This window comes from Lepidochelys olivacea, assembly GCF_965140295.1.
Source record: "Lepidochelys olivacea isolate rLepOli2 genome assembly, chromosome: 8".
Lineage (NCBI taxonomy): Eukaryota > Metazoa > Chordata > Testudines > Cheloniidae > Lepidochelys > Lepidochelys olivacea.
The window spans coordinates 73,399,610-73,418,365 of record NC_140418.1 but is presented as its reverse complement, the minus strand read 5'-3'; the positions used below and the strand labels follow the sequence as shown (position 1 = coordinate 73,418,365).

General features: G+C 40.1%; 1 protein-coding gene across 3 annotated transcripts; it reads right to left on the bottom strand.

The window, feature by feature from the left end:
• Positions 1 to 204: 204 nt before the first annotated feature.
• ALG14 (ALG14 UDP-N-acetylglucosaminyltransferase subunit) lies at positions 205 to 18,407 on the bottom strand. 3 transcript variants are annotated; one of them, XM_084638048.1, is made up of 4 exons: positions 18,206 to 18,407; positions 14,894 to 15,045; positions 13,324 to 13,446; positions 205 to 520 (listed from the first exon to the last, which is right to left on the bottom strand). In XM_084638048.1, exons 1-4 carry the CDS (start codon positions 18,336 to 18,338, stop codon positions 290 to 292), a joined length of 639 nt encoding a protein of 212 aa, XP_084494174.1. In that variant the 5' UTR covers positions 18,339 to 18,407; the 3' UTR covers positions 205 to 289. The 3 variants fall into 3 exon arrangements, with proteins under 3 accessions (XP_084494174.1, XP_084494176.1, XP_084494175.1); XM_084638050.1 differs by lacking the exon at positions 18,206 to 18,407 and adding an exon at positions 17,638 to 17,929; XM_084638049.1 differs by lacking the exon at positions 18,206 to 18,407 and adding an exon at positions 17,527 to 17,630.
• Between the last annotated feature and the right edge of the window lie 349 nt (positions 18,408 to 18,756).

The following is an 18,756-nucleotide window of genomic DNA, read 5'->3' as shown; positions in this document are numbered from 1 at the left end:
GACTGAGATGATTCAATGCTATTCCCTTACAAGTGTGAAGGGAAGCTGGTGAATAAATCCACATGATGGCAACAAATGTGTATGCAGAAATAACTTTTTTTTTTTTAATGTAACTCTTTATTGCAGTCGGCTTTCAAGTCTTGGCTGTTTGACTTATACATTTGGTTTGCAACAACCAGTAAATCTCAAATCAAGTACCTGTGGAAAAAATAAATATATTCCTTTAAGCATTAAGAGGAGCTACCTGCAGAAATGTGAATTCATTACAAAGAAAGTTTGTCTTTTGTTGTCACACTATTCGACCAAGATATATAGACTTGGGATATTTTGTCTTCAGAGCAGGCCACTGAACAATGAAGTAATCCGAAAAGTAGTAAAGAATTTTTCCAGACAGGGATAAAGTTTCCACTCGGCAGATGCTCTCTACATATACAATGATAACTTTCTTTAGCGCCAGTATCTCAAGAAGAAGGGCAGATATACAGACAGGAACACATGTTCCTGGTCCATTGCACAATATCTAAGAGAAACAAAATATTTAAGAACAAAAGTCAAATATCAGATTTTCTTATACTGTATAGAGACCTTAGATGTTTCCATAAACTATTACATGTATAAAACTTAGACATTTATTAAAACTAAACAAAAAGAAAAGGCAAATTTACAGTAGGGCTTACAAGAAAACAAACAGCTGCCAAAAAACATATTTTAAATGTCAAATGTTGTCGTAAGGTGGGAGATGTTGCTCCTTTCCTAGAAGGGACTTTTTTGTGTAGGGATCAAAATTCGATAGCTTTCAGGAACACTATTAGCAAAACATAGGGGTCAAATACTGGCCTCAGGCAGAGCTTTCATTGATGATAACAGGAGTTCCCTGCATGGGCTTAGGGTACAATAAAGCCTGAAGAGTTTAATTAGGATTTCTTGAAACTGGCAATATAGTTATAAACCTCCTGAATTTTGGCCTTGAGTCAGCAAAACACTTAGTACATGCTTAAATGTTTTGCTGAATTGGGGCTTTTATCAGGCTTTTTAGCTGATCTGCTGAATTATTGGGGGTTTTCTAGTAAGCACTTGGGAGTTTTTACCAAAACTTGTTACCATTATGCTCTTTTGTAGCTACATGCATATAATTAATAATAATGCTTTGCACTTGTCATCAGAGGCTCTGTGCCTTACAAACATTAATTACTCTAATGAAATAAAGATTATTTCTATTTTACAGATTGGTAAAATGAGGCACAGAGAGGTTTAAGCCAACATTTTCAAACTAGGATGCCTTTAGCCATCTAACCCACATTAAGGGCTTGTCTACAGTGGCAATTTACAGCGCTGCAACTTTCTTGCTCAAGGGTATGAAAAAACACCCCCCTGAGCGCAATAAGTTTCAGCGCTGTAAAGTGCCAATGTAAACAGTGCACCAGCGCTGGGAGCCGTGCCTCTTGTGGAGGTGGCTTTAGCGTTGCCAGTGTAGGCTAGCCATTAGTTTCCTAAGTAAAAGTAGCCTGATTCCAGGGGCAGGGGTCAGGGTTACCAAACTGAATGAGACTGTTATCAGCACATTTGGAACAGTTGCAGATTGTTTGGTAAATAATGGAGACACTGTGTTTTATTATGGCTAAAACAACTTTATTTCCCTGGGATGTAATATAAAATAGGAATAATTTTAGATAATAGGGTCACATAATTTGTGTTATAGACTCAGTCCTGCATTTCTCACACCTACAGGTGCTCAGTACATCTTAAAAACAGGCCACTTTTATTTAAGTACTTAAAGTTTGGCACCTAAATTGATATTTAGGTGCCAAACTTTAGGCACTCACGTGTAAAAATTCTGGCCAAAAGTGACTTAGCTAAGATCGAACAGCTGTCCCGTACCCAGGAACACAGAACCTGGGAGTCTTGGCTCCCTGTCCCCTGCTCCAGTCAGCAAAACTAATTAAAAACACACGCAACTCCCATTAATTCAGCACTCTCAGGATCAGACCATTAAAGTTTGTGTGAAATATACTTATTTTAGGCACTTAAATTTTGTTTTCCCAGTTCTCCAACTCTTAAAGACTTTTTTGGGTAGAAAGTTACATATAGTAAGTTTGAGAGACATCTGGGAGTCTTTGGATGACACAGTTTAGGACAACATTTTCTCGTGGGAGAAAAAATAAGCCACCAAGCTTATATGCAAAATAAATTAATGTCACTTTTTAGTGTGGTTCTTACAGAAATTAATTATTCACATTTGAGTTTCATTAACATTTACAGTGGGGAAAGAGAGTTTAATGGGTAACACTTTTTATACTCTGTTAATCTTTGAAATAATAAGTCAGAAGTACTGAGTATTATGCATTGCCCCAATTAACCATGAAATGTTTTTGTTACATGTAAGCAGTAACAAAATACCAATATATTTGTATAATACAATTACAGTGGAATTCTTTTCATACTAGCCCAAATCTGGTTAAGATGAGAGTCGGTTGAGAACAATTCTACATATTAGATTTTTAAAATCAAAATAATATGCTGTATTTTCAAAACTGCTGCTGTGCTAAATATTGAGTACCTACGCCAGGGTTTGAAAATCCACTCTCCAAGCTGTTGAGAATGAATGTTGAAGTCTGCAGAACTTAAGCTTTCATTTAAAAAAAATTCTACCCCTTAATGGTTACAAAGAAAATCTTCCAAATGTGAATTAAGTGTAAACTGATACTCTCTTCCTGAGTCTGCACACAGACAATGGGCTTGTCTACACTAGCACTTTACAGCGCTGCAACTTTCTTGCTCAGGGATATGAAAACACCCCCCCTGAGCGCAGCAAGTTTCAGCGCTATAAAGTGCCAGTGTAAACAGTGCCCCAGTGCTGGGAGCTGCGCTCCCTGTGCTGGCAGCTATGCCCCTCACAGAGGTGGGTTTTTTAGAGCGCTGGGAGAGCTCTCTCCCGTCGCTGCGCCACGACCCCACAAGCCACGTTAAAGTGCTGCCACAGCAGCACTTTAGCATCGCCAGTGTAGACTAGCCCACAGCACTGCAGCAGCAGCATAATCTGGTCAATTTGATCTCTGCTATTCAGAATCCTAAGGGCAGCAGCGAAACACTTTGACTTAATACTGCTTTACCTGTTTTGCGGCATTTTCTATGGCTGTTGAAAGGCATCAAGCTGGACCTGTAGTTTCCCCCTCCCCAAAACTAGCACAGAGTGAACTCTGACACATGGCAGCCACTGCAAATGAAAGCTGCTTTAGTGTAAGTGAATGCAACAATGTACTAGAATGAATGACATTTACTAGCTAAAACACAGAAAACAGCTCACAGCCATACAAAGATTAAATGTCAGACAAAGGGCTAAAACAAAACCAACAAAAGCAGAGAACTTGCGAGTTATTATATTTACTTAGTTTATTTTTCCAATTTATACCTTTAATTACATATTTCAGCTCTTCTGAGGTTCATAAAATTCAGTAATCAAAAGGAGGGCAACAAAGCCCCTACAACCTTAGTAGAAATTTGAAAAATTAATGCAAAATTGTTTTGCATAAGACCTATCAATAGCTATTGCTCTCTTATTTCTGTTAGAAAATTCCACAGAGTTTGCTCTTTGTGAGCCTGACAATATCAGAGAAATTCATTGCTTTTCTGTATTCTGGGATAGATTCTGCTACTTGTCAGGATAATGCTCATCATAACTTGGAGGTGGTGTACACAGTGAATTGAAGACAACTGTGCACTCAACTCTGAGGCTGTCCGGTTGCTTGACTAGCTCCTGGCATAAGAACATAAAAGCTGCCATACTGAGTCAGACCATGGTCCATTTTGCACAGTATCCTGTCACCAACACAGCTTTAGGGGAAGACTACAGAACATGGCAATTATGGAGTGATCCACCCATCTTCCATTCCCTGCTTCTGGTAGTCAGACGTTTAGGGTTGCCCCAAGCACAGGGTTGCGTCCCTGATCATCTTAGCTAATAGTCATTGAACATATCCAGTTCTTTTCTGAACCCAGTTATACTTTTGGCCATTACAACATCTCATGGCAATGAGTGCCCCAGGTTAGTTGTGCACTGTGTGAAAACGTACTTCCTCATATTTGTATTAAACCTGCTGCCTGTTAATTTCATGAAGTGACCCATTTTTTGTATTGCATGAAAATGTAAGTAATACTTTTTTCCACACCATTCATGATTTTATAGACCTCTATCATATCCCACCCTTAGCCATCTCTTTTCTAAACTGAACTGCCCTAACTTTTTTAGTATCTCCACAAATGGATGCCGTTCCATACCCTTGATCACCTTTGTTGCCCGTCTTTAAACCTTTTCCAGTTCCACTATATTTTTTTGAGAGGGGGCAACCAGAACTAGACACAATATTAAAGGTGTGGGCGCATTTATATAGTAGCATTATATTTTCTATCCCTTTCCTAACATACAGTTAGCCTTTTTGACTGTTGCTGTGCCTTGAGCAGAAGTTTTCAGAAAACTATCCACAGTGACTCCAAGACCTCTTTATTGGGTGGTAACAGATAATTTAGAACCCATCATTGTGTGTATGTGTATATATATATATATAGTGGAATTCACCCCCCACAGTGCATTTCTTTGCACTTAACATTGAATTTCATCTGCCATTTTGTTGCCCAGTCACCTAGTTTTAAGAGAGCCCTCTGTAAGTCCAAAGCAGAATGCAAGGAGTTAACAATCTTGAATAATTTCATTAATTTGCAGTGGTGTTTTTAGCATGTTGGTTCCAGGATATTAGAGAGACAAGGTGGTGAGGTAATACCTTCCCTCTTATCCCATGGCTTCTTAGTTCCAGTCATCTGGTATGGACGCTAACTTCAGAGCTAGTTACATACTACAATGAGCAGTTCTGCAATTTCATATTTTAGTTTCTTTAGAACTCTTGGGTGAATACCATCTGGTACTGGTAACTTATTACTATTCAGTTTATTTTTTGTTCTAAAATCTCTTCTATTGACACATCAGTTTGTGACAGTACTTCCAATTTGTTGCCCAAAAAGAATAACTCTGATGTGTGTATCTCCCCCACATCTTCTGCAGTGGAGACTGATGCAAATAATTCATTTAGCTTCTCCATAATGGCCTATGACTTAGAGCAGGCTTCAGGCTTCTCCCATTTATGTTGATAATGGACCCCCAAGGGATGTTATAGCAACTGGGGATAAGCCAGGCCTAAGAAAGCATTGGCCATATCTCCGTTTCCCAATTCGTTGCTTGCACAATAAACCAGGATGGGAGTGGTGGTGGCAGAAGAGTGCTATAGTGGCTCTGTGTCACCCAAAGATTCCAGACATCTTTGTGCCACCAGGGTGATTCAAAGCTAACTCAATGTACAGGTGTCTAAATATCTTTAAAAATATAACCCTAAGAGCTGAACTGCCATTGAAAGTCAGTAAGACTTGTATTCCCAAGTCACTTTTGAAAATGGGACTTAGGCACTTATGAAAATTTTACCCCTTGTCTTCAAATTTGTCTGTAAAGTACCTAATATAGTTTTAATGTTATAGTGATTATTATAAAAAAGATACAGGCTAGGGTGAAAGGGTTAAATCTTAATGATAAGTCAGATAGTCACTTCTATAAATTTGGTATTTGATCACTGCTTATTAAATACCGTAAAATAGGTAACTATCACAACTCATTACATCATGCCAGTGCACCAAAACAGCAAGAGATCCAGACGAAATACTGCTCTTTAACCTTCAGAAACAGTATCCATGGATGGATAAACAGTATCCTCACGGATGGATAAAGCAATGTCATGCTCTATCATTTTATTATAAATGAAAAAGGCCTGTCAATTGGTTCTTTGTTTTAATGCTAATTTTGACATGGCATTGCTTATCTGCAGTGAAACCTTATCACTGGACAATAAAAATTAAAGGACAATTTAACAAGAGTTTAAAGGGAAAAACAATGGGCTGGGGTCTTTTGCTTCATTATAATTAACAGTGGAGGCCTGAATGTTGTTTTGGTTTTTATATTAGAAATTTCTGTAGGACCTATTTAGATTGGAAAACTGTAGAATTACTGAAAAAAAAACCAGACTTATCTCTGAAGAGCCAAGAGATTGAAAGCTGAGGATCTGTGCAGAGAACAGATTTTGTAAGACTACTTAAAAACTCCTTGATTTTGTTGACACAGTTCAATAGCAAATTGATGTATTTGGGGGGAAAAAGAAGTATTTGCTGAATCTTTAACACCACAGCCACTTCAGTTAAAGTGTGAAAGCTCACAATAAACTTCTGAGATCTTCCCATGGTCCTCCAGCAACACTAGGGAAGTCCCAAATTCACATTCTTGATATTCTAAAGGTAAAAAACAAGTGCAGGGGGAGTGAAGGAAGGGAATAAGAAACAAAGGGGGAAAAAATCTGGAGATCCTCTTTTTATACATAAGAAAGAATCAAAAAAGGCAAAATTCCAGTTTTTTTGTTTTTTTTTTTTTTTTTAAAAAAGAGCTTTGTGGCTTCATTTAAGAAATTGTAAGAAAAGTTTCAAGTACAAAAGGAATAAGAAGTCAGCAAGAAAAAAATAGGGCCTTTAAAAATATTACTAACTTGTTATAGACTGACAGACAGGGACTACTTTAAAAGTGTTTTAGTTGTTTGTCTTAGTATTCTCAAAGGAGGATTGGTAAGAAATGCCAAAAAACAGTTTCCATGGAGAAAAAGAAGAGAATTACCAAAATAAACCAGGATCCTCAATGAAATCAAGAAATTAAAATGACTGAAAGTGACCAAACTTTTTAGCCCACAGCATTTTTCAGTGGAAGACTTTCACATTCACTTATGGAACTCACTACATCAAACAGATCACCAGAGCCACAATTTAGTGGCCTTTCGGGCCCTCTAGTAAGGTACAACTGGCTAACTAGACTCTGGAATTAATTTTCAGAAAACAGATATTCCTTAGAGAAGGCAGCCACTGTACCAAAGCAGCTGCAGTCTGTCTACCATTTGTGTGCAGTATTATTGTATGCAGTTTATTTTAACTACATGTTTTTAACTGAGGCACCCATATGCTGTACTGTTGGGAGCCGTATAAAAATACTTAAATAAAAAGTTTTATAATACGTAACAGCAAATTACAATATGTGGAGCTTATAAAAATAGCATTAAGAAGTTCTTTTGACTAGGGTGGGCAAAAAGTAAACCTTCCAAGGAGAAAAAAGAATAATAAAACCTAAAAACTGTATATACATATGCTTGCTTGACAACGACCCTACAATTGAACTTTAAAAAACACAATTGTCAATGTGGCTTTCATTAGCATGGATCAGAAACTTTGAAAAAGGTATTTTTGAGGTAGTTAAGTGTGACTTTTGTTATATGCATATAAACATGTTCATAAGATAGCAATTGATATGCTACATATAAAACTATGTGATGTGTGGAAAAGTAAAACACTAATTATTTTCATGAGGTAGAGGATGAGTGAGATAGATTTATACCTAGAAAGAAGTTAAATCTAGAGGCTGATCATAGGACTGGGAGCCAGGAACCCAGCTCTATCCTTAACCCTAACATTGTCTCCCTCTGGAGACCTGACTTATGTCATTGGTAATGTTGTTGTAAGAACTGGTCAACAATGGTAAAGTGACTCATAGACTTTAACGTCACAAAGGACCATCATGATCATCTAGTCTGACCTCCTGCACATTTCAGGCTACAGAACCTCACCCACCCACTCCTGTAATAGACCCCAAACCTCTGGTTGAGTTACTGACATCCTCAAATCATGGTTTAAAGACTTCAAGTTACAGAGAATTCACCATTTACACTAGTTTAAACCTGCAAGTGGCCTGTGCTCCATGCTGCAGAGGAAGGCAAAAAGCCCCCTCAGTCTCTGCCAATCTGACCTGGGGAAAAATTCCTCCCCAACCCCACATATGGTGATCAGTTAGACCCTGAGCATGTGGGCAAGACCCAACAGGCAGATACTACAGAGAATTCTTTCCCAGGTAACTCAAGAGCCCTCCCCGTCTAGTGTCCCATCTCTGGGCATTGGGGATTTTTGCTACTGGTAGCCGCCGATGGGCCACATGCCATTGTAGGCAGTCCCATCATACCATCGCTTCCATAAATTTATCAAGCTCAGTCTTGAAGCCAGTTAGGTTTTCTGCCCCCACTCCTTCCCTGTGCTTTGAAGATGAAAAGTTCTATATATGTGTAAAGTATTAAACAAAGAACAGAAGACTCCCCCATGTTTTAGTAAATCCCGGAAGAGAACTTAGACTTAATTTTGTGTTGTTAAACTTTCCTTCCTTTTATATACTGTGCAACTTACACAGCTGACCCTTTTCCTACTTTGGTTTCTGTTGAACATGTTAAGTGTTTTTTATCTAAAAAAGGATAATAATAGATGAGACATAATATAAAAACAGTACAGTACCAGACAAACTATGGGGGGTGGGGCGGAATGCTTTGGCACACAAAACAAGTTACCAGATTCCCCTTACTAGCAGAATCACACACAGTGCACTTGTTTAAAAAGTGAAAAATAGGAAAGGCATACCACAAAGATCTAATGAGAATCATGATATAAAGGAACAATAACTTATTGTCCATCATAGCAACTTGCTCAAGTGCTGTGAACTTAAGACATTTTGAACATAGTACAGAGAATGGAAAAATCTTAGCTAAGTGAAATAACGGTCTCCTTTCATATACAGTTTCATTGTGTGAGGCTTTATCTACGTTTGTTATGGTGAACTTAACTCGCTTAAGAACTGGGCATCTTACAATGCTTAATTATTTCTAAGGTATTGTACTTGGATATAAAAATATAGGTCAAGATTTTGAGAAGTGACTTGTGATTTTGGTTGATACAACACTTTAAAGGGATGTAATTTTCAAAAAACGATGAGCACTGTGCTCTAAAAATCAGGCCCCTCTAAGATGTCTCAAGTTTGATAACAAAAATCACTAGTCACTTTTGAAAATCTTAGCCACAGAATATGTCTGAAAAGGATTAGATCTAATCTATGAAAAATGCTTTTTCTTTTCTTTTTTTTTTTTTTCAAACCAAGCACCTGAGCTGGAAAGGCCTCCTGAGAATTGTTCAGCATCCTCAACTCCTAATAACTTCAGGATAGGATGCTGAACTCTGCTCCCTAGCACAAAGCACAAGCTACAGGGCTTTGCCACGAGCCCGAGGCAAGGTATGAAAGGAGATGTTATCCTCCCCACAACTAAGAGACAAGGCACGTAACACAAGTGTTAGTCTCTAAGGTGCCACAAGTACTCCTGTTCTTTTTGTGGATACAGACTAACATGGCTGCTACTCTGAAAAGTGCAGCTGTGTCTGCTGCTTCCCTTATAGTTTTTTGGTCCATGGACCCACTAGTTATGCCATCGTAAGTCTACCCACTGCGAAGCTTGCCTTTGCGGTACACAGGGAGCTCACTGCAGGATTCTCCTTGTTCTCCACCTACTGAAGAGTGGAACTGCAGCAGTTCTGCTGCATTTGGGACTTTCTGATGCCCAGGACATGTTTCACTTCACGAAGGCCAGATCTTGCATTCCTCATGCTCCTAAAAACTTCCACTGAAGTCAGCAGGGGTTTTAGGTGCACAAGGATTTGTAGGATCAGTCATTCCTGTATATAAATGATTTAGAAGTATTCCAAACTCCTCCTTTTTCCCAAGAGAAAGTACAGCAGAAAAATATTTGCCTACACCGATAAAACCTAAAGTCTCTATAGCTTCCAATGTTACAAATACTTGGTTCTTTACTTGATCTGATAAATTTTGGAACACTAAGCAAAGTAATATTTGGGTGCTGATTTTTATATCAGAAATTTTACACAAATGCTGTCAACTCAATTCTAGTATTCATTTCCCCCTCTCCTAAGTCTTATAAAGTACGGAACATGATATTCTGCCAAGAATGTAGGGAGGTGCGGATCACTAACCACATTTTCACCCAAGGAAAGTTAAATATAAGCAATTGTTTCACGTACTGCACATCTAGAATCTTTTTATAGGCAAAAAAGGTATTTTAGTCTCTATTTTTGCTCTCATAACTATTCTATAATCTTTACAAGCACTCTAACTTTTATTCTCACATATTTTGAAGTGATCACTGATGTATGCCGTTTAAAAATTTACAATGTTCTTAAATTTTCTTAATAAATAAAACTGTGTAGGATTTCAGTGCAGAGGGCTTATGGACCTTGGCAAAGATGTACTCTTTCTTTAAACTATTATTCATTTTATCAAGACAGACTTTTTTTTAAATGTTAAAAGCATTACATGTATACTAAACTATCAATAAATTAGCAATTTTGACACAAGTTCTGACAATTCTACCAGGAAATATCACAGTTATTTTAAGTTCCTCTTACAAACAAAGGATCAATTGAATTATATAACAGTTAGTTACTTCACAGTGTTCTTCTCATATGATTTTCCATGTCGGCTCCTTTGGTAGCATATTAAGCTGCTCAGTTAGATTTTCCAGTCAATTTCACTCATAATGATAACTCGATAAAACAGATACTCATTAAATTTCCTAATGTACTCATTACTCTGATCTCCTACAGGCTGTCTATTTAATTTGGATAAAAGGCACTTTACCTTTTCTTTGCTTTTCTTTTTTAATTAATGTGTGGAGAGAACAGCAGGGGGCTCCACAATGACTTCTCCTTGACCTTCTGTTTTATTTAAACTGCGTGTCAGGTTTGTTGTGACACAAACTTATCTGGACCAATTAAGCCAATGAGATCAGGATCAGGCCCATAAACAGATCATTTACAGCAGTGGTTCTCAACCGGGGTACATGTACCCCTCGGGGTATGCAGAGGTCTTCTAGGGAGTACATCAACTCATCTAGATATTTGCCTAGTTTTACAACAGGTTATATAAAAAGCACTAGCTAAGTCAGTTGAAGCTAAAATTTCATAAAGACAAATGTCTTGTTTATACTGCTCTATATACTATAACTGACATGTATGTACAATATTTATATTCCAATTGATTTATTTGATAATTATATGGTAAAAATGAGAAAGTAAGCAATTTCTCAGTAATAGTGCTGTGACACTTTTGTATTTTTATGTCTGATATTGTAAGCAAGTAGTTTTTAAGTAGTGAAACTTGGGGATACAAAAGACAAATCAGACTCCTGAAAGGGATACAGTAGTCTGGAGAGGTGGAGAACCACTGATTTACAGAAACTATCTTGTTGCAGTGTACTGCATATGTAGTTAATCTTGATACTATTTAGAATTAGTATACTAGATAACTGAAGATTATATTAGAGATGGGTCAGAACCAAAACCCTGAATCCAAGCACACTAACTTTGGGGAAGTTTGGTTCCAATTCAAATTTTTGTGTTTGGCGCATCTTTACTAAATATATTCATAAATCCAAGAATGACAAAATTGTGACTGCTTATGATTTATTAAATTACACTGGGTGATAGTAACAGAAACACGTTGGCTTTAAATAGCATGAATTTACATATTTGAGGACAAATGAAAAAAATTACTACAATAGGTTACATCCTAATCTACATTTTGGTAAGTGGCATATCTGCTTAAATGAGATCATTGCCAGGGAACAGGCTAAGTAATTAATTTTAGTGACTCTAAAATTGAATAAATTGACATGTAGTTGAAAAGTTCATGTAAATGGGCACCTGAAGCTAGATTTGCCAGTAAGTGCCTCGAGGCTCTGTGCCAAAGAGCGAAATACAGAAACAGAGGGCAGTTTTAAAATGTAGTCCGAACCCTATTGACATGTACTGCTCAAGTGAAGTACTGAATCCCTGTTTGGTCTGAACCTTCCCTGCCCAGATGGGCCACACCCACACGCAAGGCTAAAGAACAGGGATTGCAGGTAGCTTGTGCTACTGCATTCCTACTCCTTGCAGAGATAAACATCAAGAAGCACATGCAACCTGGACTGTGTCAGCTTCTACCAGCATGATGGAGGGAGTGCAATGAGCTTCAATGAAGTTTTCTAAGTTACTTGCAAACCTAAAGTATCAGAGGGGTAGCTGGGTTAGTATCTATCCACAAAAACAATGAAGAGTTCGGTGGCACCTTAAAGACTAACAGATGTATTTTGGCATAAGTTTTCATGGGTAAAACCCCCCCACTTCTTCAGATGCATGGAGTGAAAATTACAGATGCAGGCATAAATATACTGACACATGAAGAGAAGGGAGTTACCTTACAAATTACCTTGTTACCAAGTTACCTTGCAAACCTAAAGGGATACTTTGGTATCCTAGGTTTCTAATGTGCAACCCTATGTTTGTTTCCTGCTGCATCCCTATTCTAATATGGATGACAAGAGATTTAAACTTACTTTAATATATTCTTAGGTGCTTAGTACACTAAATAATTCATTACAGTGAATATGCATGCCATACTGCTAAGAAATTTTCTTAACTGGTTTCAGAGTAACAGCCATGTTAGTCTGTATTCGCAAAAAGAAAAGGAGTACTTGTGGCACCTTAGAGACTAACCAATTTATTTGAGCATGAGCTTTCGTGAGCTACAGCTCACTTCATCGGGACAACCATTTACTTGACACCTGAAAGTGCCAATTACAAAGATTTTACTTTACCGTAAAATATGTAAAATTACATACAGTATGTCAATTAAATTTGGCAAATTTCATACAATAGTCTTTGCCGTACATCATTCAATAAGTAATTAAGCCCCATTTTGTGCTAAAGTAAATAATTATTATCCTCCACAGCCACAGGACTACAGATATTTTACCAGTCCCCAGCCACGGAGTCCAACTGTAGATTTTCCACGCTAAAATTTAACACTTCCCTTCTTTTTAGTGGCTATTAAGAAATCTGCAGGGTGTCCTTTCCAACATGCAGTTCCTGACTGTGAGGCCACGGTGTCATATTTGACAACTGCGCTTCTTACTACAATGCCAAAGGTTCTCTATTAAGCATGTTCAGGGTATTACTCAGATATCCTACTACAGAGAAATATCTTCCCTGTCATCAGTTCAAAATTCTGTTGCCGCTGTAGATGATACCATAGGCATCTTAAATAGTAGAGAGTGAAAGCACTACACAGCTTTATGTGTTTAAGAATTTAGTCTATTGTGAACTAGAAACACAGAATTTTGGATTGGTAAGGAGGAGCATGGATTTTGTTCTAGCATACCATTATAGCCTGATCCTGTGGTCCTTTCTTAATGGGAGTTTTACCTGAGTAAGGACCGTAAGCCTAAGCGTACACATATTGTATATTCGTTAATGGTTTGATATCCCAAACAGCTACTCCCGTTTAGAACAGATTAGCATTTCATCATTAACAAGGTTTGTTTTACATACCAAATCTGGCTTTAGTCTGAAAGTCAAAGGAAAGGAGTAAAGTATGGAGTACAGTGTTGTCAGTACTGAAGAGCTCCAAGACTGGCGCACCTCCCGACATCTGGGAATACGATTAAGGGTAAACTGGAAGAGAGTAGGATCAACTGAAATAAATTACATTCCTTCTGCAGAATATGTGACAGCATATATATCCATGTTACTATAAAAACATTTGTTTGTTGTTCATTTTGTATGTTTCCTTATTACATGCACTTGTTATTTCTAAAATCTGGAGTGTAAACCCTTTGGTCAAGGACCTTGCTGTGTAAAGTGAATAATACACTTTGGAGTGCTGTAAAAACAATACGTCTTGTATACCAGAATACCAGAACTCTGCTCCCTCATCCCATCCCACATTACTTTAAAACACTTCTAGCTCAATAAAAGTACACATAAAGAGCAACTTCATCTGCAGTATGTTAACTTAGTGCCCCACCTAGTGGACAACACAAAGCACTGTTAAGACATTTTTGTGTTTCTACTCATCAGATACAATTTTCTGACTTTTGCAAGTGTAAACGGGGAGTGGACTTACAGTAGCGTAAAAACGGAGGTAATCAAGAAGAGAATCTAATGAGTCAGTGGCCAGCATACTCTGTTGTTTTACTCACGATTTCAAAAAATATTTACAAAAAGAAAAGGAGTACTTGTGGCACCTTAGAGACTAACCAATTTATTTGAGCATGAGCTTTCGTGAGCTACAGCTCACTTCATCGGATGCATACGTGGAAACTGCAGCAGACTTTATATACACACAGAGATCATGAAACAATACCTCCTCCCACCCCGCTGTCCTGCTGGTAATAGCTTATCTAAAGTGATCATCAAGTTGGGCCATTTCCAGCACAAATCCAGGTTTTCTCACCCTCCACCCCCCCCCCCCCCCACACAAACTCACTCTCCTGCTGGTAATAGCCCATCCAAAGTGACAACTCTCTACACAATGTGCATGATAATCAAGGTGGGCCATTTCCTGCACAAATCCAGGTTCTCTCACCCCCTCACGCCCCTCCAAAAAACACACACACAAACTCACTATCCTGCTGGTAATAGAACAGATTAGGTATCAATTGAAGGTAAGTAACTACATATGCATTCCTAAACAAATGCCAGAGTCTTTCAGTAATCCTTTAAAAGGTGATTTTAAACTACAGTAGAACTTCAGAGTTACAAACATTTCAGGAATGGAAGTTCTTTGTAACTCTGAAATGTTCGTAACACTGAACAAAACATTATGGTGGTTCTTTGAAAAGTTTTACAACTGAACATTGACTTACTACAGCTTTGAAACTTTACTATGCAGAAGAAAAGTGCTGCTTTCCCTTTATTTTTTTTTTGTAGTTTACATTTAACACAGTATTGTACTGTATTTGCTTTCTTTTGGTCTCTGCTGCTGCCTGATTGCATATTTCCCATTCCAAATGAGGAGTGTGGTTGACCAGTCAGTTTGTAATGCTGGTGTTCAGAGGTTCTACTGTACTATATCGTGTACAAATGATCAAGCTTTCTTATGAGTATGTATTTAACTGACCTGGGAATTGGAGAAAGTTTCAGCTCTTTTTTGTTCAAAAGTACGTATTTTATCTTCACTCATCTTATCTGAGTCTGCAAAAATGTAATGTCTAGGAGAGTATGATTGGGACAAACTGCTGAGTAACCTCAGGATTTCTGTTGTGTGTCCTCCTGGGGGGAAAAAAAACATCGAAGCTAGTTATTATATGAAATATTTGGCAACTTCCATTTGAAAACATGGTGCTGGGGGTCACTTCTTCCTTTAAGAAACATTGCTAATATTAGCATCACTTACCCTCCTCTGAGAGCTGGGAATTTAATTAGGGGCTGTTTGTGATGGTTAAGATAATATGGAGACAGTTCAACTCTCTCTGAAGTTAATTGAAAGACTCACTGATTTTAAATGGGAGTTGGACCAGGCCCATACAGAGGACATACTGCAGAGACTTTGTTTTCCAATGTCCTGTCTATACCACAAATACAGCTGAGCCAACTGTTCTGGTTATAGCACAGTTTAATCTTGACCTGTTTATAGCACACTTGCCAGTTGCAGAGAGGATGGGGTTTGACACCTGTCTTAACTATGTCCTATGGTCAGACTTAAAGCCTTCGACACATTATCACTATATGCAAGCCATTCCAGGTCATGATTCCTTTACCAGCCAGCACCAACACTTTTGGGTCTATGCTGGCCATCTGGAAGCAATGTGGGATACTGTGATTACAAATGTCCTTGTATCACTCCAACTCTTCCCTGCCACCTGCTTTTCACTAGCTTCTACCAGTGTAACTAATCTAGCGCCTGATCTTCACTGGGCTGTAAAGTGATTTTAATAATATGGTTAAAACAGAGTTTGGTCCTGTATGTCAAGGTAAGACAACTATAACAGTTGGAGGACTATCATATCATCCCTGAAATGGTCAATTTGCCTGTTATTAGAACCTCATGCAACTCTATATACGTAACCTCATTTATACATTAATAACATGACAACTTTGGGTACCAAAATTTTGGTAGGCCAGTCTTAAAATGTAGGTACCTCTCATTTTTATTCCTTTCTTCCTCCTGCATGTTCTTCTCTCTTTTTAGGAGGAGCAGGCACACAGTTACACTATGCTCATATGCAAAGACACACAACCCAGATAGCCAGTTAAATACTGAAACTGAATATGACCCCACTCTTGTAAGCTGCAAGTGCAACACTCATTAAAGCTGACAGGAATTCCCTGTCCTTCGGGCATACAGGATCAGTCTCTAGAACAGTACTATTTTATGCCCTGATCTTGCAAACAGTTATGTACTCAAATGAAGCAGGATTGGGGCTCTAGTTACTTTCACTCTGCCATGGAATTGCAGAGGTAGACCAAACTAAAGTAAGTAAAACCAGTTGTACTCTGGCAGCTGCTGTCCATTTTCACTGGTGGCAAATAGCATCTGGAAGACTCTAACACCCAATATATGCCATTAGGATGCATGCCATAGGCATTTATACATGGCAGGAGACTGACAGAAAAAAAACCATGGTATCCAGACTCCCATATTTCAGCACCTATGCAAAAACACATAATCGTCAATTTTACTTACATTTTTGCATAGTATATTTTGGATGTGTTCTGAAGGAGATCTCCTTAGATCAGTAGTGGGATTGAAAGTTTAAAATCTTTATATGTAAATCTATTATAGTAGCACTATAGGAGGAGGCTCCCAGGTTCAAACTCAATCGTGTATCTTTATTAGTGTGGTTTATTTATTTTTATAATTACCTTAATCCTTCACTGGGTTTGATGTGAGAGTGATTTTCACATAGCAGATATAATGTATCTTGTGGTTTTTTGTTTGTTTTTTAAAAGTATGCAAAAATGAAGTTTAAGAAAAAAAATTATAAGTAAAAAACCTAAGTATGCACTGCAGGTGGCTTGTAAAAAAAAAAAAAGCTAAAAATGGAGCAAAAGATGCTACCACATTCTTAATTCTTCTCTTTAGATTTGTGTGTGTTGTATTATGTACTCTTCTGTTGTCATTCCAGAAGAGGCCCATTCCATCTGTTCTTAACCCCACATTTCCTTGTATAGGGTGTCTTTCACACTTAGTTTTCTGTGCCTTAAGAATAAGTGATACAGTTATTGTTTATTTCCTTGAAAGCATAGCAAGGTCCTAAAAGACATATTTAACGTAATTTCCCTCCACATCCTATACTTCACATGCTGCCCATACAGCTGTGTAGTGTTGCCAAGCTGTATTACAGCCCCAGAGTTCCAGCCCAGCAGGAGATACATGTCAATATTATCAATAAATAAGTATACCATGGTAGCACAGAAAGGGCCCCATCTCTGTTGGAGCTTGATTTTTGCAATCCTAGCAATGGAAAAGTTACACTCTTAACATAATAAAATACTACTCTGTCACCTAGTGGTGGATGAAGTAGTCTTGCATATTACAGCAGAAACATACAACAGCGCACTAACAGCATTACTGGCCGTAGTGTGGGGTATAAGCTGCCACCCACAGGACTACACTTCCCAGCATGCGCCGCTCCCGAGGGCTCCGGAGGCCACCCTGGAAGCTGTAGTTCACGGCGGCGACAGCCCGTGGGAGTTTGCCGGTGCGCTGTGCTGCCCTCTGCCGGCCGGACCGGGCCCGCCTCTACTCACCGGAGCCGGCCATCACCAGGAGGCTGAGGGGAGCTGTCCGCGGGCTGCTGTTCCGCCTCGATAGGAAAAGCCTCCCTCCCCAGCCTAGGTGCATTTTGCCCTTTGGCCCACCTGGTTGCCGAAGCATGACCCATGACTCCCGGGGCATCTCCAAGCATCACCCTGGCATCCCTGTTAATGCCCCCACAGGTTTCCTCATATTGTCCCTCGAACCTCACTCCACTTTCCACCCTGCCTCTTGCTTCTCTATGGCCCTCCCGCCGAGGCGGGCGCCCTGCCGCAGAAGTCAGGCCCCGCCGGCCAGCTCTCCATGTCGGGACACAGCTGTTGCCTGGAAACACGACAGCTCCAAGCAGCACCGCCGCGCAGGGCTTGAGCACGCTTCCCAGCATGCCCCAGACTACCCGCGGCCCAGCTGCCACCCACAGGACTACACTTCCCAGCATGCCCCAGACTACCCGCCGCCCAGCTGCCACCCACAGGACTACACGTCCCAGCATGCCCCAGACTACCCGCCGCCCAGCTGCCACCCACAGGACTACACGTCCCAGCATGCGCCGCTCCCGAGGGCTTCGGAGGCCACCCTGGAAGCTGTAGTTCACGGCGGGGACAGCCCGTTGGAGTTTGCCGGTGCGCTGTGCTGCCCTCTGCCGGCCGGACCGGGCCCGCCTCTACTCACCGGAGCCGGCCACCACCAGGAGGCTGAGGGGAGCTGTCCGCGGGCTGCTGTTCCGCCTCGATAGGAAAAGCCGCACAGTGAGGAGCAGCAGCAGCAGGGCAGCGGCGCCCAGCGCGGCCGGGAGGGCATCCATCAAAGCCCGACAGGGGCGGACACGGAATCCCAAAGAACAAGGAAGACACGACGCGAAAACTACGGGGGCCGTAGCAGCTCAAACTTACTCGCTTCTGTATATGCGCTTCGTAATGTGGCAAGCGAGCATCTCCCTTCTCCCCGCCCCCGCCCCTCCCGGAAAGTCAAGGCAGGTCGTTCCGCGCGCGCCCCAGTGAATGCCTCCGCTCCCCCCCCCCCCCCCGCATCTGACCCGCCGCTCTCCAGCGCGCCTTGCGGAAGCGGGCGCCGGGCTCCCATGCAGTGAGCTAGTAGGAAGCTGAAGCTGGAGGCCCGGGTTCGGTGTGAGGCGCCGGGGGCCCTGCAGCGCCGCCGTTGTTGCGGGCTGGTGAAAAGCTCTGTGAACCTGCCCGCGGTTGACAAGGAGTCAGTGGGTGACG

Coding starts and splice junctions, on each gene's coding strand:
- ALG14 (XM_084638048.1), bottom strand. CDS start 18,338: ATGGATGCCCTCCCGGCCGCGCTGGGCGCCGCTGCCCTGCTGCTGCTG. Junction 15,046..18,205: donor CCTGGTGGTGGCCGGCTCCG/GTGAGTAGAGGC, acceptor TTTTCCCCCCAG/GAGGACACACAACAGAAATC. Junction 13,447..14,893: donor AAACTTTCTCCAATTCCCAG/GTCAGTTAAATA, acceptor ACTCTCTTCCAG/TTTACCCTTAATCGTATTCC.